Source organism: Mustela lutreola, chromosome 2 (genome assembly GCF_030435805.1).
Source record: "Mustela lutreola isolate mMusLut2 chromosome 2, mMusLut2.pri, whole genome shotgun sequence".
NCBI lineage: Eukaryota > Metazoa > Chordata > Mammalia > Carnivora > Mustelidae > Mustela > Mustela lutreola.
In genome coordinates this window covers 220,148,756-220,175,319 of record NC_081291.1, presented here as the reverse complement: position 1 = coordinate 220,175,319, position 26,564 = coordinate 220,148,756, and the positions used below count along the sequence as shown (strand labels likewise).

Below are 26,564 nucleotides of genomic sequence, written 5' to 3'. Positions count from 1 at the left end.
ATATTAAAAAAAAAAAAGAACCAGAAAGAATTTCTAAATCTGAAAGACATAATATCTGAAATGAGAAATTCACTGGATCTATTTTTTTTGAATGGCTAATTTTTTTATTGTTTTATGTTAGTCACCATATAATATATCTTTAGTTTTTAATGCAATGTTCCAAGATTCATTATTTATGTCCTACACCCCATGCTCCATGCAATATGTGTCCTCCTTAATAACCACCACGAGGCTCACCCATCTACCCACCCCCCTCCCCTCTAAAACCCTCAGTATATTTCTCGAAGTCCACAGTCTCTCATGGTTCGTCTTCCCCTCTGATTTCCCTTCCTTCACTTTTCCTTTCCTTGTCCTAATGTCCTCCATGTCATTCTTTATGTTCCACAAGTAAGTGAAACCATATGATAATTGACTGATATATGATATGATACTGATATGATATGATAACTCTCTGCTTGACTTATTTCACTTAGCATAATCTCCTCCAGTCCCACCCATGTTGATGCAAAAGTTGGGTATTCATCCTTTCTGATGGCTGAATAATATTCCACTGTATATATGGGCTATGTCTTCTTCATTCATTCGTCTGTTGAAGGGCATCTCAGCTCTTTCCACAGTCATTGGATCTATTTAATAAGATATTAGATACTGCAGGGGTGCCTGGATGGCTCAGTGGGTTAAAGCCTCTGCCTTCAGCTCAGGTCAAGATCCCAGGGTCCTGGGGTCAAGTCCCGCATCAGGCTCTCTGCTCAGCAGGGAGCCTGCTTCCTCCTCTCTCTCTCTGCCTGCCTCTCTGCCTACTTGAGATCTCTGTCTGTCAAATAAATAAATAAAATCTTAAAAAAAAAAAGATATTAGATACTGCAGAATAAAGGATTACTGAACTTAAAAAGAGGGCAAGAGAAATTATTCAGGTATTTTCATGGAGAGGTGAAAGATGGAAAAAAAGTAAACAGTGGCTCACTAAACTTGGGAAAATGTCCAATATTCCAACATATACATAGACTCTTAAAAAGAGGTGGAAGGAAAAAAGACATTTGAATAATAATGATTGGAAATTTTCTAAATGTGAAGAAAAATATAAATCTACATATCAAAATGAACAATAGAACTCTCAAAAAATAAGCATAAAGAAAAACCATTCCATGGCACATTCTAATTAAATTGTTCAAAACTAATAATAAAATGTCAAAAGTAGCCAGAGAATTATGACTAGTCACATCAAGAGGACCAAGTACGAAAACTTCAGGCTTCTCATCAGAAACAATTCAAGCTAGGATAGAATGGGACAGTATCTTCAACGTGCTGAAAGGAGACGATGGAAGGGAACATGCATCAGTCTAGGATTCTGTAACCAGCAAAATATGTTCTTCAAACATGGAGAAATAAATAAATGTTTAGACAAAAGTTTAGAGAATTAATTACCAGCTAGATTTTACTACAGTAAATATTAAAGAATGTTCTTGAAGCTAAAAGAAAATAATTCCATGGAAACTGATGGACAAGAGGAATGAAGTTCTCTTGATATAATAAATTTATGGCTAAAGATAAGATACACCTTTTTATCATTTTCATTTCCTTTAAAATATTTAGGAGTTTAAACAATAATAATTTATAACATGCAAAAATAAAATAGAAAATAATATCACAAAGAACAGGAAAAAGGAAAGTGGAATTTTAGTCTTGTAAAATTTATCCTATGTTATCCATGAAGTGGTATGATACTATGTGAACATAGATGTTGTTAGCTAAATATGTTCAATACAAACTCTTGAGCAATTATCAAAAATGAAACAAATAGGTATAGATATTAATCCAACAAAACAGATATGTGAACATTAAAATATACTTAATTAGCTGGGGGAAAAAAGTAGGAAAAGAGGGACAAAATACAAAGGAGAGATGGAAAATGGATGGAAAACTTAAATACAACTATATCAATCTTTCATTGGGTATAAATGGACTAAACATACCAATTAAAAAGGAAAAATTATCAATCATGATTAAAAAGCAAGATTCAGGGCGCCTGGGTGGCTCAGTGGGTTAAGCCGCTGCCTTCGGCTCAGGTCATGATCTCAGGGTCCTGGGATCGGGTCCCGCATCGGGCTCTCTGCTCAGTGGGGAGCCTGCTTCCTCCTCTCTCTCTGCCTGCCTCTCTGCCTACTTGTGATCTCTCTCTGTCAAATAAATAAATAAAATCTTTAAAAAAAAAAAAAAAAAAAAAGCAAGATTCAAATGCATGGTACCTGTTAAATATAAAGACATAAGTAGTAAAAATTAAAATTGTATAAAACACAAATCACAGAAAGCTTAATTGAATGTATTAATATTAAGTAAAATATTAAATTAAATGTAAATCTCAGGGTAAGGAATATTACTCTAGGCAAATAAGGACATGTTAAAATAATAAAGGGGGTTAATTCATCAAGACATAAAAATCTGAAATACAGATACTCCTAATAATAGAAATCCAAACACATAGTTACAGAATAGAACTGAAAAGAATAACAGACAAATAAACAATGACAATGGGGGATTTCAACCCTCCTTTCTTATTAACTAATAGTACAAACACCAAAAAATCAGCAAAAAAAAAAAAAAAAAAAAAAAGACTTAAACTATACCAACAACCCAAGTAACCTAGTTGGTATTTATAGATTATATCAAACAACTACAGAATGCACATTCTAGAATTCTGATCACCTGAACAATAAGAATTTAAGCTTTGTTATTTAAAGCCACTAAGTTTGTTGTGATTTATTGTAGCAGTTATAGAAAACTAATGCAAAGACAAACATAACTGCAGTTCCTACAGCCATTAATTAAAAGGACAGTGAAGAACTGTTTTGGACAATTTTATGCCAGCATATTTGATAATTTAGATCAAATGATCAATGATTTCAAAGATATAAATTATCCAAATAGATACAAAAGTGAACATGTGACTTGCCCTATGTCCGTTGTAAGGTTTGGATTCATTATAAAAACCTTCCAACAAAAACTGAAGATGGAGAGAGCTTAATTTGTAAGTTTTTATAGAATTTAAGGAAAACAGCACCTTATACAAACTCCTTCAGGTAATCAAGGAAAAGGGAGGAGTTCCCAAATTTTTAGACACAGCATCACCTCAAGATAAAGAAGTTGATAAAGTCATGGCACACAAAAAATTTCACAAACTGTTACTGCTCATGCATATAGGTGCAAAAATAGTGGCGTAATACTACTATGTCAATATAACATTTCAATATAATATTGCTACCATAATACTACCATGTCAAATCAGCAATAAAAGAAAATGTAACATCTCATGACAAAGTGGGCTTTATTACAGGAATAAAAACTTGGTTTAACATTCAAAATTAATCTATAGGTTATTATATATTATAATATTATTATATTAAAAAAATAAAGTAGAAAAATCACACATTAAAATAGATGAAAAGAATTTACTAAAATTCAATATTTATTCTTAATTTAAGAAAAAAAAAACCTCCCAGTTAACAAAAAATTGTAACTCTCTCACTAGAATAAAAGGGACCTAGGAAAAATCCATAGTGTTTTTATTCTTTATCCTCATGATTAGGAATGAGATAAGCAGGTCTGCTCTCAGCTTTTCTATCAGTACTGCTTTAGTTGGTCATAGCCTTTGTGCTTAGACAAGAATAAGAAATAGAAGGCATGGCATTTGTGATAGAAGGCACAAAATGTGCCTACATGTGCTGATGATATGGGTGTGTACAGAAAAATGTTAACAAATATACCAGTACCTATACCCCAATGTTTATAGCAGCAATGGCCACAGTCGCCAAACTGTGGAAAGAACCAAGACGCCCTTCAACAGACGAATGGATAAGGAAGATGTGGTCCATTACACTATGGAATATGATGCCTCCATCAGAAAGGACGAATACCCAACTTTTGTAGCAACATGGACGGGACTGGAAGAGATGATGTTGAGTGAAATAAGCCAAGCAGAGAGAGTCAATTATCATATGGTTTCACTTATTTGTGGAGCATAACAAATAGCATGGAGGACAAGGGGTGTTAGAGAGGAGAAGGGAGTTGAGGGAAATTGGAAGGGGAGGTGAACCATGAGAGACTATGGACTCAGAAACAATCTGAGGGGTTTGAAGTGGCGGGGGGTGGGAGGTTGGGGTACCAGGTGATGGGTATTAGAGAGGGCACGGATTGCATGGAGCACTGGGTGTGGTGAAAAAATAATGAATACTGTTATGCTGAAAACAAATAAAAAATAAATTAAAAAAATATACCAGTATACAAAAGAAAAAGAGAAAGGAGGCAAAATTAAAGTGTGTCAATATTAAAAGAGAGAGAGAGAGAGAGAGAGAGAGAGACACACATACACACACACACACAAAGGAACACTGTAACAGAAGAAATGAGACAAAAGAACAAGACAGAGAAAACATTTTGTTTATGTCCAGAACAAGTCCTTCCCTATCAATAATAATTAGTTTAAATGTAAATAGAATACACTACGAATTCCCACAAAATACAGACAACTCTGAAGAACAGTACACTGAGTAAAAGAAGCCAGACACATAGAAATGAGTATTGTATTCTATTCATAACATATTTGTCATGTATTCAATTTATATTCATTTACAAGAGCTTCCAAGATAGAAAATTAATCAATAGAGATAAAAATCAGAATGTTGCCAGCAGGAAGGGGGTTTGGGAACTGACAAGGAGAGAACATTTGGGGTGAATGGAAATATTCTAAATCTTTTTTTTTTTTTTAAGATTTTATTTATTTACTTGACAGAGACAGAGAGATCACAAGTAGTCAGAGAGGGAGGCAGAGAGAGAGGAGGAAGCAGGCTCCCTGCTGAGCAGAGAGCCGGATATGGGGCTCGATCCCAGGATCCTGAGATCATAACCTGAGCCGAAGGCAGAGGCTTTAACCCACTGAGCCACCCAGGTGCCCCGAAATATTCTAAATCTTGATGGGATGTGGGTTTTGTACATTTATGCACTTGTCAAAATGTATCAAACTATATGCTTTAAAGTTATGTATTTTACTGTATATAAATTGTACTTCAGTTTTTTTTTAATATTAAAAGATAACCTTCCTAAGGTTCAAAATTCCTCAGAAATGAAATAATTAAGAAACTTACTTTACAAAATAACAACTTTCTACTAAGAGAATTTTGTTAAAAATGGGATGGTGTTTTGGAAGGGACTATGGAAAAGCAGTAGATGTCACAGGTTAGTGACTGGCTTCAAACCAATAAATAGTAGCTTCCCCTGTAATAGTCCCTGAGAGGATGAATGTTTCTTTCTTCACAGTGAGAGCTCCCCATGTAGTGGGAGAGAGACAGGTGACAGTCCCACAGGCTGTGTGACAAGCTGCAGGGCAACTATGAAGAAGAAAGGAAACTTAACCAAATTTAGGTTAGGAGACACATGAGGCAGGTTCCCGGAGGGAGGGAGTGGGGTTCCTGAGCCATTAGAAAATACAGCAGGGACTTACAAAAGAGAGAAAGGAAGGTAATGGGTTCCTGGAAGAAAGTCTGTCACCTGTGGTGGTGGGGAGGCTTTAGACAGCAGACACACTTATTTCCCTGATGTGGTAGGATGGAGTGGCTAGAGACCAGCACGGACGAGGGTAAGACACACAGCTAACTTTGGTTCACAGCTGGAAGTTTCTGTGTCCTGAGGTCTAGAGGCCATGGGAATTGAATGAGGAGATCCAAACAAAAGAAAAAAAAAAATCAACAGATTAAAGTGAGACCAGGAGTCCAGAAGCCCAGAGGGGAGGCTCTGTGGTCCACATGAGAAGTGGTTACGGTTGGAGTTAAGGTGGTGGTAGCAGGGATGACAAAGCTAGGGTTAACTCAGAAGATACTTTGCAGAAATCTGTGGCTAAGTAATTGAGAAAAATGTATGAGAAGCCTTGATGACAGACATTCTCCCCAAGAGTAGCTGGCCGAAGACTGTGCTGGGTGTTGGAGTGGGAAATGAGATATCTTATTGTCTCCTCCATTCTCCCTCTGGCCTCAGTACATAATAGTTGGGACAGGGAGCTTTCTCTGTGGATGGATAATGCCTGCTGTGAGTGACAGCCTCTTGTCTTCAACGGCTAGGAATCAGGCAGCTGCTCTAATTTCAGCTTTTAATTTAAGTGGTCAAGTAGTTGAATTTTATCATCATTTCAGCTGGATCTTGTTATGAATCAACTGAATAGATGTTTTAGGTAAGATGAAGAATCTTATCATTTTATGTCATTTAGAATGAGAGAGCATTCATATTGCAAAATGTAGACTTAACATTAACTTTGGAACACAGTTGTTACTTGGTTCACCAAAAAAAAAAAAAAAAAAAAAAAAAAAAGCAAAGCTATAGTTAGGGAAACATAACCCGCTCAAAAATAGCAATCAGTATTAGAGAATAATTATAAAGGTCTTTATTTAAATCTTTAACTCGAGTTTAGAAATGTTTTTTTCTCTTGGAGGTTTTAAAGTTTTTGGTTTGAGATGTGGTTTGGAAAAAACCAGAATCAGAGTGAGGAGCTTAGAGACCTTGAAATCGCCTTGTCACAAAGAGGGTGGTTTGGAAGCCTTCAAGAGACAGACTAGTAATTACAAGAGCAGAATGAGTTCTAATAAGGGAGAGACCAGTGTTTGATATGTTCCATGAAGTTTTCATGGAACGAGTGAGCTCCGTCAGCCTTGATGTGAGTAGGGTTTAGAAAGAGAATAAAAATGTAACATTTAGTCTCTCAGCAAGAAAATCAAGGTCCACATTTCTGCTTGTTCATTTTTCAGGTGACTTTGAGAACGTGACTGAATCTCTCTGATCCTTAATCTCCTAATCTGTAAAATAGGAACAGTGAGACTTACGCCTTGGAGATGCTGAGACAATTTAATTAGGTAACAAGGTAACAGTCAGCATGACCTTGGCTCCTGGCTGGCAACAGAGGCCTCTGATGACTCTCCATGAATGAGTAGAGGGGACACAGGTGTCCAGGCATATGTTCTGAGGTCAGGGAGGGATAGTGACAGCTAAGATAGAGAGGTTGTGCCATGGTCCGAGTTTTACCCATCTGCCTGCTATTATCAACAAATATGGGCTTGATGGAGGAAGTGATGGAGAACTACAAATGTCTTTGAGCAGATTACCTTGAGGCAGGAAGACCAGTCTGGAGGCAGGTGATGGACTGTGCTGTGTGCACAGGAGAGCCAAGGGAAAGCCCACTAGCCTGCAAACGTGCATCCCCAGAACTCTTCCCTGCATCTCTTCTTTCCTCTTTTCTTCCTTTCAGTCCTATCATGATCGGGACACCTGTTAGCTGTGGGACCTTGGGTAAATTCCTTAACCTCTCTTTACCTCCATTCTCTGATTCATAAAATGGAATGATACGTACTAGGAATTTCTGGGGCTTAAATCCTGTATTTATCCCAGTGCCTGGCACATATTAAGCGCTCAGTGAGTAATGACACCTTCTGCACTTTCTGTCTGTCTCTTCGTGCCACTCACATCCACATGATTTTGGAACATGATTGAAGACACATTCCACAGAAGAGACCATGGGGGAAATCCGTGCATTGGGTGATTAATTAGAATGAAGGTCTGGGAATGTAGTCTAAAGGTAAAAGTACATTTTTTTTTTGAGGGAACTATAGCAGTTGGGGGTAAATTGCTTATAGGAGATGAAGGTGACAACTAAGATAATTTAGCTGAGATGCAGAGTGAATGTGTATGACAATAATGGAGTTTTGGAGCCCAATTCTTAGTCATCCCTTCTATCACAGTCTTATGACCTCAGATCATTATAGAGCTTAGCACAGTTTTTGATTGTTTGGGTCATTGGGAAGATTTATAGAGACTTAATTTAAAATACATTAGCTGTTATCAGAAGGGAAATTAAAAGAAAAAAGAACCAAACAACCTTTAGCTTTTATGTGTGTGCCCCATGGCTTACACTTGCTGTGGACCGATGATCTCCCTAATGTCATGCTCAGTTGGGTGACCTTGGCATTAATGAAGCCCTTTGGAGGGAAAGTACTAGAATTAATGACAGAACATACGTGCCCTTTGCTTCCTATTATTGGCTCTGCATCACTGAGAAGAAAGCCCCTGATGCGATGATTTTCTGTGATTCCAAAGGAGGTTTGTGTTCTCACACTTTTTTTTTTTTTTAAGATTTTATTTATTTATTTGACAGAGAGAGAGAGAGAGAGAGAGAGAGATCACAAGCAGGCAGAGAGAGTGGCAGAGAGAGAGGAAAGGAAGCAGGCTACCTGCCTAGCAGAGAGCCTGATGTGGGGCTCGATCCCAGGACCCTGGGATCTTGACCTGAGCCGAAGGCAGAGGCTTTAACCCACTGAGCCACCCAGGTGCCCCTGTTCTCACACTTCTTTATGTCCTATGAAGTATCTGCTGTTTCTGGCTTTTAATGATGAGCTGCCACACAGAAAACAAACATCATGCCAAAGACTTTGAGCTGACCTTTATTTGGCAAGGAAACTAAAAGTTACATGAGGCCACTACCTTATTGCTATGTTTAGTGATCCAATTTTTGATACCATATTTGTGCTATCATTTTACTTGATCCATTGATTCTTCCAACAAATATTTACTAAGCATCTATTTTACACCAGATATTCTGAGTGCTGGGGTACAGTGGTGATCAAAATAGTGATCCCAAGTTCCTGTCCCATAAAACTCACATTCCAGTGAAAGAGATAACACACTATGTCAGGTATCTACATGTTCTATGAAATTGGAGGGTTGAGAGTGATATGGATAGGAAAGGTATGTTGGGTCGGGTCAGGTGGACAGAGGAAGACTTTTCCAAGGGATTTTGGAGCAGACTTGAGTAAGGTGAGGGAACAAGGCATAGCGAGCACCAGGCAGAATGACCAAGCATGAAGAACCCAAGTCAGGAACGAGCTTTGTGTGTTCAAAGAGTGGCAAGAGAACAGTGGGCTCAGTGTTCTGCAAGGGAGGAGGGAAAACATTGAGGGCAAAGGCTAGGCCATCTTTCTGGTTGTAATGGGAAGCCATTGGATTTTAGTTTCTAGTGTCATAAATTAAATCTTACCGAGGCTTTGTCCAATTACCATCTTGACTAAATGCCATCCAGGAGAGAACGGCAATATTTATGTACCTGCCCCATTCTCCCCACCAAATAGCTTCCAGGTTTGCCTTCAGTAAAACAGAATCCCTGTCTCTGTTGACAGCTTAGGGAAGCTTACATCCTTTGGAAATATATAGCTCCTTGGAGGCCTTGCATTTCAAACATTAAAAAAAAAAATTGCCTCTAACATCGAGAAATACCTGTTCTATTAGAAGCATAGTACTCTTCCTCTCTTAAAAACTACAAAAATAATTCCTTCCTTGAGCAGACCAAGCTGAAGATCACTTTATTTTAAATGGCCCTTATTTTTTTCATTTATTCAATAGATTTATAGCCTCTTCAGAACTTTTTTGTAAAACTATTAAAAAGGCAGAATTACTTGTAAAAGTTACAAGTTGAAAACACAACACACAACATTCAAAAAAATTTTAGTTTCTGCACACTTTTTGAAAAGATTTTATTTGTTTATTTGACAGAGAGAGACACAGCGAGAGAGGGAACACAAGCAGGAGGAGAGGCAGGCAGAGGGAGAAGCAGTCTTCTCACAGAGCAAGGAGCCTCATGTGGGGCTTGATGCCAGGACCCCAGGATCATGACCTGAGCAAAGGCAGGCACTTAACCACTGAGCCACCCAGGCATCCCATTTTTGCACATTTTTAAGCACAGATTCCAGATAATTTTCAGTATTCAGCTCCCTCCAAGGAATCCCTGGGGTCTTGAGATACTGTCAGACTACATGGGTCTCATGATACAAAGGTATATGGCAAGAATGACTTATGTTACCTTTTGGGAATGTGACATAATTATTTGGTTAAATCTATCCCTTCTATTTCCTTAATCACCCTTCTCCTCCACTTTCTATTGAAAAGTCAACAAGATTGGCATATATGCTCACTACAATGTACCAAATAAAGTGTTATACAAATAAAAGGAAACCAAGATATAATTTTATTTTTGATAGATTTTATTTATTTATCTATCTAGTTGAGAGAGAGGGAGAGAAAAAGCACAAGGTAGAGGGAGGGACGGAGGGAGAAGTAAATTTCTCACTAAGCGCAGAGGCAGATGCGGGGTTTGATCTCTTGACCTCAAGACCCTGACCTGAGCCAGTGGCCAAGAGCCACTTAATGAATTGAACCATCCAGAAACAACCCAAATATAATATTTACAAAGGGAACCAGTAACTTTGGGGAACTATAACCCAGACTATACAGAGTGTTATGTCTTCAGGTCCTATCATAAGTTTTAGCTCAAATTGCAACAGTTCCACTTTCGGTATGTGTTTCCTTGCCCAGAATCCTCCTAGAATGCTTTCTACTCTCCACCATCAGAAGAAAGTAGATCTGTCATTCTCAAAGGTTTTGGGGTTTGGGGCCACTCTGATCTGTGGTATTAACTCAGCCATGCTACTTTGGACAAAATCTATTTCTCTATTCTGTAAAAATGGAATAATAATACCTATTTGTCAGTCCATTCCACAGATGTTTTCAGAGAGCTTTCTGTGTCCTATCGCTATGCGCCATGCTGGGGTACAATAGTCTGTGGGAAAGGGACAGTACTTATTCTCCTGCAGGGCAGAGCCTGATGAGGGAGAGCAGCAATATCAGACATGCTCAGTAAAGGCAACAGCAGGTAACACAGCATTCTCTGGGGGCACTTGATCTCATCCACAGCATCGGTAAGGGGCTCCAGACAAAGTGGACTTTGCGCTGAGATGTAAATAACCATAAGTGAGAATCTGTTAAACAAAGACATAAGAAGCTTATGTGAAGACTCAGCAGCAAAAGCAGTCATGGGGGTGGGGATAGATGGGGTCTTACAACAGCTAGAGGGGAGTGTCAAATAAGTCATAAAGAGCCTTCAGAGTGTTGTAAGAGTCTGGATTGTATCAAGGAACAATGGGAATGCACTGCTGGTTTGAAGCAGGGATTCACTTCATCCAGTCCGTGTCTTGGATTCTTCCAGCCACTGTGTGAGGAACGGATTGAAGTCGGCCTGTAGGTGCCAGTAGATCTGTTAGCAGGCTGCTCCAGGAACCAGCTAAGAACCAATATCGGCCTTGTTGAAGGGGAGTTCCTCTGAAAGCAGAGTTCAAGGTCCATGATTGGCTGCTGATTGGCTGTCCATGATTGAGATGTGATTCCTGGGTTCGAGAGTGAGAAATGGGGGCGGTGAGAATGAGATCAGAAGGAGAGAGAAGATATCAGTTAAAGTTGTTTTAATGAGCTGGTTGATGCTGTGGGCCTCTGGGACTCATTGGTACTCTGAAGAATCCTGAGGAGACCCATGGAACAGTGATTCTCAAAGTGTTGTCTCTGGACCAGCAGCCTCAGCGTCACTGGTAGATTATTTGAAAGACAGTGTCTTGGATCCCTCCTCAGACCCACTGAGTCAGGACTTTGGAAGATAGGGTTCAGCAACTCATGTTTGAGCCAGCTCTTCAGGTGATTGTGATGCCCTCCAATGTGTGAGAAGCACAGCCATAGAATGTGCCTCAGAATTGTTCCACAGGATGGATTGGAGAAGAGGGGCACTCCCCGCCCCGCCCTCTCATTGTTACATGTTTGTCTCCCACATTTCTGTGTCGCACCAGTGAAAGTGAGGAAGAATGTATGACTCCCGAGGAGGCCCCAGACAGCAGAGAGACTCGTGCTCTTGGTGAGCACCCTGGCAGGTGTGTGGAACTGTCCAGCCCTTGGTGTGCTGAAACCAGAGGGAGGGAGCGTGTGTGGCACTTCACCACACACCCTGCCTGCCCATTGTGACGAGAGCATGGCAGTGAAGAGATGAAGAGAATTTGAGGATATGTGATAGAGTTTGGAGGAAGAGCCATGAGCATTTGATACAAGGAGATGAAAGAGGAAGATATGGAAGATAATTTGCGGTTTTATGGGCCATTTCCACCTATAATTACCTTCCACTTGCAATATGTCAATGGTTATTTCCCATGTAAACCTTTTGATCAGTTTTTAAGTAATGTCCCTTTGGATTGGAACCAAATTGAGGGGAGGGTCATGGATCAATTATAATTAGACATGTTTCCAGAGGAAATGCAAGCAATTAGTTACCCTACGCATTTGACAAAGGGTTTTCTTCTATCAGCAGAATTTGAGCCAGAGCATAGACTATAGATGACTGTATATTTTCCTTCCACCTGGCGAGAGTGATTTTGGTATGGTGCCTCAAACTTTGCAATCTATCCTTGAGGTTGATTATATTTTACTAGAAACTTTGCTCTAATAATCTCCAGCATTTTTCCTAGAAATAACTTTCTGAGCATGGAAGAGTCATCCCTTATCACCCAATTTAAATATATTTACATTTTATTGAATATGTGTGTCTCGGGATATCATCTAAATGAAATAAAATTGAATAATATTGAAGAGACCTATTGGCCATATAAATTATTTAATTTGCAAGTTGGGGTTTGTGTTTGTTAAGGATATGTTAAAGCTGGACATACCCACATTTATTAAATTAACCAGCACACTTAGAGTACTCCATAACTTCCAGGCACTGTTCTGAGACATTTGCAATCATAATCCATTTGATCCCCACACCAGTCTGATAAAATCAGTGCTATAATTATTCCCAATTTACAGATAAGGAAATTGAAGCCAAGAGATATTTGATAACTTGCACCAGATCATCCAACTGGAAGAAACAGAGTTGGAGCTCAAGCACTGGTGTTTAGTCCTTGGCTCTGTACTCCTAGCCATCACTGTCATCTCTTTCAGAAACAGCAGAGAGTTCCATCTCCTGCTGCTTCTCATGTCTACCATTTCCTCTTCCTAGGGTGTTTTATGACCACAATGATCTTCACTATGGTTTATATCATTTCAACATGCTTTTAAGCATCTAACTCACCTAGATTCTGATCTTTCTATCAGTCCATTCATGTGATGGTTGGACTCCCTTTTGATTTATAACACATAGGCCCATTTTTGTCTAAAGCAAGAATTATGGAATCTGCAAAGCAGACAAGATTAGCTTTTACCATGAATTATGAAAAGGAGAGGAAGAACACTCATATTTGTTAAGGGTCTGACATACAGGGGACACAGTCCATATCCTCTTACATAGTACTGTGATTGCTTTTTTGGAAGTTCATCATATAATTAATCATTTTGGGATGAAGAATTTTCTGGGATTCTGATTTTGATGGAAACGTTTCTGAGATTCTAATACCTTCACATGCTGCCTTTTCTAGCAGTACCTGTACCATCTCTTTCAGAGGAAGCCCAAATACTCTTAGAATAGCAATAACTTAACAAGGCATTTGCCTTCTCTTGACAGGTATGTTCTACACAGAGGGCATGTGTATGTTTTGGGTAGGGATGCATTTTTTTCGGCTCCTCACAAAAGTTACCAAATACTCAGTTATTTAATCTGGTTTTTTTTTTTTTTTTTTTTTTTTTTTTTTGGATAAGTACACTTATTATAAAGTCATCATGGTACCTCACTTTAGTTAACCTCCATTGTACCTATTGGCCCAGGAGAGTGCTGACATCAAGAATAATGGTCTATGTGTCTTCATCAGATTTGGGGGCAAAGTTCAATACCATGCTATGTTCTTTATTGTCTTTAGGGGATGCCTATTAATTTTCCCTTCATCTTCTGTTAGAAGAAGAACAAACACAAATGCTTTGAGCAGTGCACACCCAAGAGGAATACTTACTATCAATAATTACTTTTTGTTCTTCCAATTGTGGTCCTGATTCTATTTGCCATGGATTGGATTGCTGAAGATTTTCTGTAACACAGATAAAAAAGAATGTCACATACCTGTGGCTTAGTCAACTTCCACACATGAGCCCAGTTTTTCCAGGTGCAAAGTAACTTCAATTTGAAGAATCTCATTGATTTATTAGGAAAATGATTTATTCCTCATTAGGAAAAATGAGGTCATTTTCCTAATTTGTTCTAGCTCACAAATATTGTTTTCCAATTTTTCATGTATCTTAACATACAAACATTGTTTGTATTTTAATGTTCATTAAAATTCTTGGAATTCTTCAAATCCATACCTACAGGTATTAAAATAAGTTGTGTTGTTGTCTGAACTAAAGGTGACATTTCTTTCTTTTCAGTTCCTCCCAAATTTGTGGTTCAACCACGGGACCAGGACGGGATTTATGGCAAGGCTGTCGTCCTCAACTGCTCTGCCGAGGGCTACCCTGTACCCACCATAGTGTGGAAGTTCTCTAAAGGTATGACGTTACTTGGTTTGCTCATTGCCTGCCAAACGTTTATGTTTGAATCTAAAGACTTAGAGGAACATTTCAAATCCTTCCAGACTTCCTTCTGGCAAGGAAATACATTCCCACCTTCACCAACTCTGTCTTCTCAGCTTACCCCTACTGGTCCATCTGAGTGTTTTTAGTTTGGACCAGGAGTGCCTGCCTGGTCTTGTATAGCCTGCCCTGGGAAAGATCACGTCTGGGGCAGGGAGTCAGTGGAAGTTATTTCAGCTCCCGGGAAAGGTCTGTGTTGCCCGCTTGAATGGTGTGACTGTGATCTGCTGGGGGAGCACCACACACCCTTCCATATGCGGATGAAAGAACCAATGGTCAGAATTGCTCATTGTTTGAAAAGCATTTCCCCAGAATGTATACATATGACATTAAGCGGGTTTAGAAGATTAAAAATAAAATTGTTGATTGATTTATTTACCTGGTTATCTTAGAATAGACAAATTCCATATTGTTTGTCTGGTACAGTCTTTTCAAAACACTCACACCTGTGTCCCATGTTGAGCATCCAGTGTTCTTTGCTTGAATGTGTCTGTCATATTTAAATATCGTATTTGAATCATGCTTTCTCTGCAAAAGCAAAGTGGCCTCGCCAGTTTTACTGTAAGGCTGTAAACGTTCTAGAAATAGAAACATGTGACAGGCAGGCTAATGGGGAACATTCTAGACACCATAGAGATCATTTGTGTCCATCTTACAGTCTCCTCCAGGGAAGGGTTCTTCCCTGGGCTCACCAGCATTTTAGAGTTCTCTCTCTTTTCTTATTCACTCATCTTTTCTCAATAATTTATGGATCAAATGGTTGAAGGTCAAACACACATGTGTGAGATAAACAAGCAAATAAATCACAGTCTCTTAACAATCTAAAACCTATTATGTGTGTTTAATTGTTCTGAGTGTACTATTTATTTGTTCACTTTATCAAGGTTTGTGTTCCAGGTGTTGCTTTTTAAAGTAACCTGTTGCATTTCCTTATTATGAAAATAACAGAAGGAAAGCAAAACAAATGGGCCACTTACACCTCCTTTCCGATATATTTCCTTCCAGAGGGAGAGGGAAGGGAGCAGGGGAAGAGGGTGCTAGAAGCTGCTTCCTTACAGGAGGAAATCAATTAAATTTTTTTAGAATTCCCTGAGGCTACTCCCCTATAGGCTGCCATATGCATTGTCCATGTGAAAGCAGTTTATTCAAAAAGCTAATGCCTATTATTCAGAGTATCTGCCCACAGGACTTTATTTTAGGTTGTATTTGAAGCCGCATGTTACACATTACAGGAAAACAAACAGCATGCCTTTAACTTAGTTTGTATATATGTCATGTCTGGTATTACGAACATTCCCCACAACACTCACCTTCTTCAGAATTATTTCTAACATTTGCCCTTGTGCAAGTCTCCCCCTTTCCCCATGAGATTATTTTTAGTTTCTCCGTACTATGAACTCCACGGGATAAACAGCCTTGGATATGCATGTGGGGCATTGTGTGATTGTCTTCTTTAGGGAAGTCCTCAGAAGCACAGTAGCATGACCACATTTATGCCTTTCCGATCTGTGCTGGCCCAGGGCCCTTTGGAAAATACTGCAGGGTGAGTCGTGTGTGCCCCTGCCTCCCACCAATTCGGAAGTATCTTTTTATTCTTAAACTTTACAGTGTGATAGTTGAAAGCACTTTCTGTTTTAATTTGCATGTTTGGATTACTAACAATGTTGAAACATTGTTATCCTCTGTTGACTGATCACTTCTGCTTCCCTTTTGGGAAGTTTCTTATTCGTGTTACTTACTTGCTTCTCTCCATGTCTTATTTGTTTGATAGAGTGTTTCTCATACACGCATAGTGCTTCATCAGTCATGGATCTGATGACATCTTATTCCTTCCCATCACTGATGGGTAAAGTAAGTTACCGTAGCCTTTTTTTATTTTTAACATTTTTGTGCAATATGAAGTCAACCAAGAAATAAACAAATTGCAACAAATATTTTATAAAGTTAAGTTCCCTCCAAATAGCATCATTCAAAGGTAAAGATAACTACTCTTAGTGTTTTTGGCTAGCCTTCAGACCTGCCACCCTACAAACATATATATATATATATATATTTTCATATAATTTTACAGGCTTTTTTCATTGATCATGATTCTTCCAGACTTATGATCTCCTTTCTTCAGTTATCAATATGCTGTTAATGTCTTTCTGTCTCAATAAGCATGGGTGATCACTAAGACTTTTTAATCACTGTGTAGTGTTCCCATTAACACTTCCATAGATCCCTCCATCACTTTGCCTTTGTAAGGATTGGGCTCAGTGACTTGAAGCCACAAGGGTTTACTCTTTCTCTTATGAGGAGTCTGGACAGTTCAAGACCAGTTTGTTTTTTCCTCTAGGGTATCAGGGACCCAAACTGCTTACACCTTTGTTCTGTCCCTGTTGGCAAGCAGCTCCTCCTGCTGAGCTCCGTGGCCACTTCTAACTTTTCCACGGAAGGGAGAGAGCTGCCACCCGACTTGAGTCATCCCCCCACAGGAACCTCTCCAGAATGTCCGTAAATCAGTTCTGCTGGTCTGCTCCGGGGGCCAGCCCCTCCCCCACTTCTCTCTGGTGTCTCCTTGGCATCACGCCCCCCTCCAACTCATTTTTATGGTGGAACCGCAAACCACGATTCCGTGGGTTCCATGTCCTCAGCCCCGGTGGCCTGGCGTGTGACAGTCCTCATCAGGCACAGAAAGCTGTCCTGGTTAAACACAGAGGCAAGGGCCTCTCTGTGTTGCTGCTGCTGGCCCCGGGGAATAGTTGAAAACCCGCCCTGCCGCCCCTCTCTTCGTTTTACTTCAAAGGGAGATCTCTCTAACAAACCAAGTAATAAGCATCAAAACAAACAAACAAACAAACAACAACCCCCAGAGGTCTGCAGATGCTTTGTAGCTGCGCACACGGCAGCCATGCTTACAACTTGGGCTATTTCATGAAATAAAAGGGCAGGATGGACACTTGGCAGCTGGGTGTGCCCGACATTTTGCTGCACAGTGTATGTTAGCTTCCTTCTGCCTTTTCACTATCCTAAAAATGTCACAGTGACTCTATCTCACCGAACTTTGTAGGTGTGCATTCTTTCCCAGGGATACATTTCTACCAGTAGAATTGCTGGCTCAGAGCAAGCAATTTCTATCACTTTCAAAATCCCTTGGCCACTGGCCAGAATTGGATTTCTGTATCAACCTTCCACAGGTCACACTACTGCCTGTTTCCTATAATGAAAATAACACCAGGGGTTGTACTTATTTTTATTATTTTTTTTTTAAATAAGAGGTCTACTTATTTTTTTTAAAGATTTAATTTCTTTATTCATGAGAGACAGAGAGAGAGAGAGAGAGGCAGAGGCAGAAGCAGGCTCCCCATGGAGCAGGGAGCCTGATACAGGACTCAATCCCAGGATCCCAGGATCATGATCCTAGCTGAAGACAGACACTTAACCAACTGAGCCACCCGGATGCCCTAGGTCTGCTTATTTTTAAAGATTTATTTGAGAGAGAGAGAGGGAGAGAGTACATGAGCTAGGGGAGGGACAGAGGAAGAGGGAGAGAACATTGCAAGCAGACTCCCTACTGAGCATTGCCTGGTGTGGGGCTTGATCCCAGGACCCTGAAATCAGGGCTTGAGCCTAAACTCAGAGTTGGCAGCTTACCTGACTGGGCCACCCGGGTGCCCCGATACTTATTTTTAAATATCTTCTGATAGCAAAGAGGGAGATTGTATATTATCACTTTAATTATATAAGTGATAAAGAAGTTTCTTAGGAAAAATTTAGCCTTGCTTATGGAACATGTTCCCAATAATCAAATATTTACTAAGAACATGAGGGCACCTTCCTTATGTGTAATAAAAAGATGTAAACAAAAGAGACTTGGGTTGTTCGTCTTAGAGCTGTAACAGTTTAACCCTGAAGCTGCAGAGTTCCAGAGTAAATGCAGTGGCTTGAGGGTGTCTGGTGCAGGAAGGAAGCAGTCTTTGTGGGAAGACAGCATCTGACAGTTTGACCTTGGACCTTGGGTCTGGATGCACTAAGTCTGAAACATCCAATTCTGTCTGTGATATTTTTGTCCTTTAACATGGACAAACAAGACTTCTTGTCTAAAGAGATTTTTCTTTTTTTAAATCAGGGCTGAATACCATAGTGGGCCTCATCTGTGTTCCCAGAAATGTTTGGTGGTAGGAATGAGTTTCAGCTGCTGTCTTGAGGGCCCTCCCCTTGTTAGCCACTCAGGCCCAAGGAGGGGCTGCATCAGTCAGTGCTTGGCCTATGGTCTGCTGGGGCATCCTTTGCTCTCTGCCAAGGGACAAGGGTACTTCTGACCCCAGAAAAGTATCGTCATGGAAACATTCAAGGGCAAGAGTCAGAGCATGCCTGGGTGTGTAAGGGTTGGAGAGGAGTGGGAGAAGTGTGCATTTCAGGTCAAGTTGTTAGGGAAGGCCGGGGAGAAGGGAATGTCAGTGAAGCCTGAAAGAGAGGGGACACGAGATTTGTGCACGTCTGTAGGGCAAGCGGGGAAGGTCAGGGATCCAGCTGGTCCCAAAGGCAGGGGCAGAAATGTGTTTGTGCCCAGAATGTTCCAGAAACATGGAGGAAGACCTTGAAGGCCAGAGTGAAAGGAGATCTGAGAGTTTCCCAGAGGTCAGCTGTCCCTCAGTCATCACAAGGGTGTGGTGATGCCAAGGTGGGGGTGAGTGGGGGTCACAGTTGGGACAGTGACGCTCTCCCCTTTCTTCTGCTGCCATGCTGACCCCAAACTAGGAGGCTGCTGAAACAACCCGGGAAGGGTGGGGTGTCTGTGCATCAGCAGGATGTGGAAACAGGACCTGCGGCTGGAGCCCGCAAGGAGCCCCCGAGCCTTAACAGGGCTCGGGTCTGGGTGACAGCAGGGCAGGAGGAGAAGCTGCTCAGAATCTGCCAGGCTGCTGGGCTGGCTGTGGCTGTGAGCCAAGAGGAGAAGACATGGCACACTCCCACCCCTGGAGGGCAAGTCAGACTGCAGTCAGCTCAGAAGTGCGGGCTTCCATCTCTGTGGACACAGCCCTCAATCCCCAGGATAAGCAAAGAGGAACTTCCCAAGTATACTTTTCTTTTTCTTTTTTTTTTTTTCTTTTCTTTCTTTCTTTCTTCTTTTTTTGGATAAATGATTTCTGCACTGTCAGAGCTCATACCTTCCACTTGCTGGTCTGCCGCTGATGCCGAACTCTGGATTTTCCTCTGCTGCGACATCAACCCTGTGCTGCCACTGGTCCTTAGCCACCCTTTCCCAGTGAGCCCTATTCCAAGCTTTGCTCTGTTCACGATGGCTTGTCTGTTCCTTTTGCACACATAGAGCTGGCTGGGCCAGTAGGAGACGGGGGCTGACATTACTTCCTGGGAGGGAATGGGGCCTGCCTGACTTCCCGATAGAAGGGACTGAATCATTCTGCGGCATGTACCAAAGAGCTGATTTCAGAGCCGGCGGTTGCGTCGTCTGGGCCTGGTGTTGCACCACGGCAGTGTGCCATTTAATACAACAGATTCTAAACATCTTTAATTTAAGAAAACAGGATTTAAATCGCTTCTGTAAATATTGGTTCCCTTCCCTGCTTTTCATTCTCTTCTGCAGGCTCCCCACTGTGGCGTCCCCATCCGTTGCAAGAGCTGTTTTCTCTCTGGGTTTTTAGCCGTTGACTCAGTATGGTTTTCCCATGTTTATTTTCTCCACCTTTCACCCCAGCGAGTCTGCTCTTCTTTACACTCGCTCCAGTTTTTCCTTCACGTTGGTGATTTTATTTTTCCTCCACCTTTCACCACTTCTGCTGGTTCATATTTCACTCTTGCTTGAGCTCTGGCTTCTTAGACAAGCGGCTGTTTTGTTCACAGCTTTCATCTAACTCACGGCAACGTTTTTCTGGTGCAATCCCATTACCTGGTTGCTTTTCCCGTTTCTATCATAGTGTCGCTGCTACATGCTGGCTTCCTTTCGAGAACTCCCGATTGAGGAAAATTCACAGCCCCAGAAAGAGATGACTTTGTCCAAGGACGTGGCTTCTCGCTTCATCCTGTCGGTCTGATTCTAAGAGCCACAGCAGGTGCAGGGGAAGCTCCAGCCCCACCCAGTCTGGGCACCCTATGGTCCTGGGTGCTGGTTGGGCCCCTTGGATGTGCCCCAACTCTGACGACACATCCTCTGTCGGTGCTTGCTCAGATTCACACCCACGGTCGTCTGTCCCTGTCTTTCTGCACATACTTCTGCTCGTTGACCATTTACCTCCTTTGTGGCTGAGCTATTCCATCGCTCTTTCTCCTATTTGTGCTTATGAGGTTGGTTTTCAGGAAGAGAGGAAATGCTGGTTTTATGCTGCCATCTTTGAACCTCAAACCCTATTGTTTATACACTAAGCTGTATTGAATTTGGGCTCCCCCCCCCAGAGAAAATAAATGAAGTTGGGAATCTAGGAGAAGTAGTTAGGAAACCATCTGTTAAGAAAGTCAGCTGAGTTCAGACCCCAGACACAGCATTGTCTGGCTATGTTACTGCACAGAATTATTTAACCTGTGTGAACCACAGCTTCTTCATGTGTCTGGCAGATGAAATAAGGGGGATTATAGGATAATTTAGTAAGATGGCGCATAGAAAGCATTAATCCTGGCGACTGGCACATAGCAATTAGTCAGTAACATCAATGGTCATCATCCTAAGCTTATATGGATACCAGTGGTTTTAAAACCATGGGTAACCCAACCTTCCCCCACGAACATGTACCGCTTTATAGTCCATGAAAGAAAAAATGTGTCCACTGAAGTCTGTTTTGTATCTTTTCTTTTACTCTGATCTGTCCACTGGCATCGGGACCATGTATATTAGAGGGTTCTCTCTTCCAAATATATTTTAATATCTAGTACAATGACACTGTCTTTATTTATTTTCTAAAAATGTCCTGTATTTTTTTCTTTTTCCCTTTTTTAATTTAAATTCAATTAGCCAATATATAGTACATCATTCAATTTTTATGTATTGCTCAGTGATTCATTAGTTGTGCATAACACCCAGTGCTCATCACATCCCATGCCCTCCTCAATGCCCAGCCCCCAGTCACCCCATCCCCCCACACACCTAAAATTATCCTGACTTTCTCACATGGAGTTTTGTCTGTTTAGTTCTTCTAGATGAATGTCAGGATAATTGTACCAAGTTCCAGAAAAATTTATTCTGAAAACTTTGGGAGATTGTAATACATTTAAAGGTTAACGTGGAGAACAGGGACCTCATTAAAACATCAGGCCTTCCCAGCCAATGAATTTTTTTTTTTAAGATTTCATTTATTTATTTGAGAGAGCACAAGATAGCAAGAGGTAGAGCACAAGTAGTGGGGGAGGGGAGAAGCAGGCTCCCTGCTGAGCAGGACCCCTCACCCCCACTTGATGCCAGGGTCATGGGATCACGACCTGAGCCAAAGGCAGATGCTTAACCAATGAGCCACCCAGGCACCCTATTTAAATCTTTGTAAAACGTCCATTATAATTTAATTGCTTTCTTTCTGTGTGTCGGCAGCTATGAGTATTTTTAAGCTTCTGCCTGCAAGTGTGTTTGGTTCTCTGCAGTTTTCTGGGTGGAAAGCGGCCCATCCATAACCACAGTCTGTCAATCCTCTGAGGCCACCCATGTCTCCTCTTCCAGTGAGGGACAGGTTGCCCTTCATTTGGGAGAGTTCCTGTCTTCTTCTTCTCTCTAGGACACAGAGAGGCCTGCGGTAGGGGTGGGGCCCTCCTTGTTCTGCCTGTTTCTCTCAGATTGCCTCCCCCCGCCCCGCCCCTGCCTGTGTCCTTCCCTCCTCAGCAGAGGCTTCGCTCCCCCAGTTCCAGTTTTCCTCAGAGGTGTCTGAGCATCGGCTGCTGCTTAGGGAAGGCACTTTTGCTTGTGTTCAGGCAACACCCATGGTCCCCAGAAAGCCGTTCACAGTGGTCATTTCTGCACCTATAGGTGCAGTCTATCAGAGAGCCTGACTGTCCCTTACCACCAAGGTCCCCCAAGTGTCCAAGTGTCGCTTGGCTTCAGCACCCCCTATCCAAACCCTCCTCTCTTGTTGCAGACTCATTATAGGAGCCAACAGGGCCTTAATTCTTTTGTTTTGAAATCTGTAGAAATAAAAACAGACGCTTGCGACAGTTCCCTGGTTGCTTCCATGCGCCATGTTCAGTGTCAGACCAAGACACAAACACTGCTCAGTATCTGATCCAACTGCTCAGGTGACACCTCGAGAGCCTCCTCCTACTTCAGGGGCTTTTCCTGAAATGCCTCACCTTGACCCTGCTCAGCCTTTCTCTCCCAAGATCAAGGTGATATCTCAGGAGTGTCCACAGTCCCCAAGGCCTGTGTCTCAGGATGACAGGAAGAACACGTGTGCATGTGTGCAGGCACTCCTGGGCTCACCACTTACCCTGTTCCTTTTGTGGGCAGAGAGCCCTGAGTCTCTAACCTCACATTCAACCTCTTCTGAGCCACTGATTTTCTGGACCAATAGCAAACCTCTTATGTCGGTCCAGCAACACCTGCTTCAAGCTCATCTGCCAGGCTCATCCATTCATCCAGGCTCTTGGGCCCAACTGTTATCCAGTGTCCCTGTCCCCAACAGCACCATAATCTGGAATTAAAACCAGGAAGAGCTCAAAGAACCCAAAAAAGAAGACAACGCCTCTCTGTGACATAGTGGTGAAAATAAAGGCTGGATACTCAACATATTATCTTATTTTCTTCCTTTGATGGTAGAGTAAAATTCACCAGGGATGAAAATCTCCGGTCTTCCTCTGGGCTAAAATAAGTGGCGTCTAGTGGCCCTGGGAGGAGCTCCAAGATACCTCTACCCCTACCCAAAGAATCTGCAATTTCCCTGAGCCTTGGTAGGGTCCCCAGGACCAGAGGCCCCAGGCCTATCTTGCCCGCCCTTCTCTCTTCTTCTCTGCTCCTCCCTCTGCTCTCTTTCTCCTTGTTCTCACCACACTGAGGGCAAATGTTCGGGGATGTCCAGCTCCAGGGACACGGTGAAGGCCTCGTGGGGCGGATGCAGCTGCAGGGGCCCCTGAGACCCACAGTCGCCATGCAATGCGACAGTGGAATCAGCATGAGGGAGTCACTTGAGCTCCCTGCTGACGGTGTCAGTCCATGGCCCTACTTTCTGGCGAGTGAGTGAGGGGCCGGTGTCCCACCTGAACGGTACAAAGGAATCCTTGCCAGTGGGGTGTAGAGTTAAAGTCACGAAGCTGGCGTGCGAGCTAGTGAGCTGGGAGCGGTAGCCAGCCCGGGGCGGGCATGAAGCTGCTCCCCCCAAGCGAGGCGGTCTTCGCAGGAGAGGGGCCAGCGGTGCAGACCTAAAGGACTGGAGGGGACAGAATTGCAGGGCGAGCGTCCTCGGATTTACAAAGCAGGAAACCCTGACGCTGTCCCACTTAGGGTGTGGTCATTTGTGAGAAGACAACACCAGGAATTAGAGGCGTGAAAAGTTGGGGGAAGGGTGGGAGAAAACCAGCTGCCACTTATAACTCCAGAACACGGGAACTAGGAGACGCCACTCCTGTCTGTGGCTGCAGCCACCGCTGCGCTCAAGAGCAGGGAAAACGTTCTTCCGGAAGTGACGTTATCCCGGAAGTGACGTTATCCCGGGAGTGGCGTTATCCCGGGAGTGGCGTCATCCCGGAAGTGACGTTATCGCGGACGTGACGTTATCCCGGAAGTGACGTCTGGCATCAGCCTCTGCCCCGGCTTGTTGCTTCTGGAGGAGAATGGCGGGTTTTCCTTCCGAATTGTATTCAAGTACCTCTCACCGGTGAAATCTAATCAGAGCCTGGTGACAATTCAGCGGGGAATAATTTTCTTCAGGCTTCAGGTCCCTGTAGTCTAGGGAGGAGATCGGAAGAGTATCAGGAGGCTGAGGATGGACACAGAATGTCCCATGCGAGCAAAGGGACAAATGTCACACGCACGTGCTGTGGAGCTTGGAAGCGTCTTCCTTTGAGCCTGGGTCTGGACCAGAGCCTCCGGCCGGCCTCTGTCCACTTCCGGGCTCTTCCCCAGAGCGAGACGCCAGAGCTCAGCACTTGGTCACTGAGCAACGGCTCCATTTGCAGCTACTCCCCCTGGAGCCACTGCGGCTGCCACTGCTGCTGCCTGCTCTCCATCTCCCCTCCATCTCCACATCTGTCTGTGGAGCTGCTCACTCCCTGCCACCCACCCGCCCTTCCCGGAGGAGGAGAGCCACTTCCCTGAGCAAGCAAAACAAACCCATTCCTCAGGGAAACACCACCCCTCCCCCGCAGAAGGATAAAAGGGATTGTGACTTCCATTTCTTGGTGAGGAGAGGGGTGTGCTCTCAGCCTAAACATCTGGGTGCAGCCCAGGGAGCACAGAGAGGTCTCCTTTGCACTGTTCTGTTTGACTTCAAATCAAACAGATTTGGAGACTCTCTGCAGGTAGTCGCTGGCCAAATTCTTCGTTTAATGTAGACATGGATGCTCACATTCACACAGCCTTGCTGCCTTTGGTGAACAAGAACTGACAGAGCATACAAATGCATTGTTCTTCCTGTTTCATATCCAGTGAAGTTAAGGGTGCAGAGAAAATAAGCTATTTTCTCAGGGGCATAGTCTGTAAGTTCCAATTCTGACTCTTAGCCAAGTACTCTCTTGGCTAGTAATGACTCAAGACCAGTAATGACTCAAGAGTGGAAGAAAAGATGAATCAATCAGCATCTTCACTGCTGCCTTCCAAGTGGGTTCTCTTGCTGGCCCTTGGCTGTTCTCTTCCTTGTGACCACTCCTTCAGTCCTTGGAGACACCGCTAAGCATATCTTTCCATAAATAAGAAAGGTCACACAGCATTAACACACCCAGTAATTCAGTATGTGCCTTACATAATGCTTTAACATTTTCTATTCGTGTAATAGAGCATTAAAATTGTCCCCACTTGACCCTAGCTATCCACATAAAATCGACAGCTTTTTAATTAATGACTTCTGGCTGCTATAGTATATCTTCTAGCTAATTACCCACAGTGCTTTACCTCATGCCAACAAGATTACAGAATTTTGAATATTGTACACGCCATGTTAAATTTTGCTCTTTACAATAATGATGAACCTAAAGTGGATGACCAATAATTGCATCAAACTGTGACAAGGTCTGCTTCCCCAAAATTAAACAAATACTAACCCTTGGGCTTGCTGTTCTTATGGTAGATGAATTGGTTCACTATTATTCTGTTTAGCAACTATGATCAGATTTATAAGTTGTATGACCCTTCAAGTTAGGTTCATTTCCTCATGAAAAAAACATTTAATTTTTTTTTCCCAAATACATTTATGCTTTATTTCTGTCTTAGTTAAGACCTTTTAGGAATGAAGAGGCTTCTCTCACTCTAGATAGGAATTAATAGATAATCCTTTTCCCCTATTTAATAGAGACAGTTTAGCAACACAGTAAAAGTCTATGTTGTATTTCTTTGGTATAAATGTGTCAAATATTACATGTATTTTTTTGGTGGAAATTCTTTAAGGAAAGGCAAACATACATGTTTTTGACATGAATGATCCTATAACTGGCTCATACTCTATCAACATTCCATTAGAGTTTTTAGAGTTTTATACACGGTTTTATGTAATTTATATAAATCCTATTACATCTTCAGATTTCCTGTTTTCTGACTTATGGATATATTGCTTAAATCCTACATGTGGCTGAATTTTTGGGTTGTGTGCATTGGACTAGATCTGGCTCCTTTCTTGAAGTTAATGTTGAGAAGGACATCAATAGCCTTTACAGGTTTTCAAAATGTGGACCAAATTTAAGCACTTAAAAAATTAAAGGCTTTTGCTTTGGTTATAAGTTCCATAATATCCTCTTATCTTCACCCTAAGGAACATGTGATCCATGAAAAGGAATTTTACAATGTATAAAACTAAAATTTTAAAACAAATGGTCAACTTTTATAGGAGAAAAAGCATATGATCCTTTCAACAGATAGTGAAAAATAGTTGCTAATATTTGACATCTATTCATGACTTAAAAAAAAAAAAAGAAAAATATTAGATTTGTGTAAAATAAGAGTATAGAAATGCTTTTTAAGATCCAAAATGCTTTGGCAAATGAAGAAGGAAAAGACAGAAAGTTGGGTAGATACATAGGCCAAACTTATGGATGGACTGTTCACC

At 41.9% G+C, this 26,564-nt stretch overlaps 1 protein-coding gene across 1 annotated transcript in view; it reads left to right on the top strand.

The window, feature by feature from the left end:
• Positions 1 to 26,564, top strand: part of DSCAM (DS cell adhesion molecule) — a 749,662-nt gene that overhangs the window by 494,020 nt on the left and 229,078 nt on the right. The window contains exon 11 of the mRNA XM_059165108.1: positions 14,194 to 14,313. Within this exon, the coding sequence (XP_059021091.1) occupies positions 14,194 to 14,313 (120 nt within the window). The remainder of the gene's footprint in view (positions 1 to 14,193; positions 14,314 to 26,564) is intronic.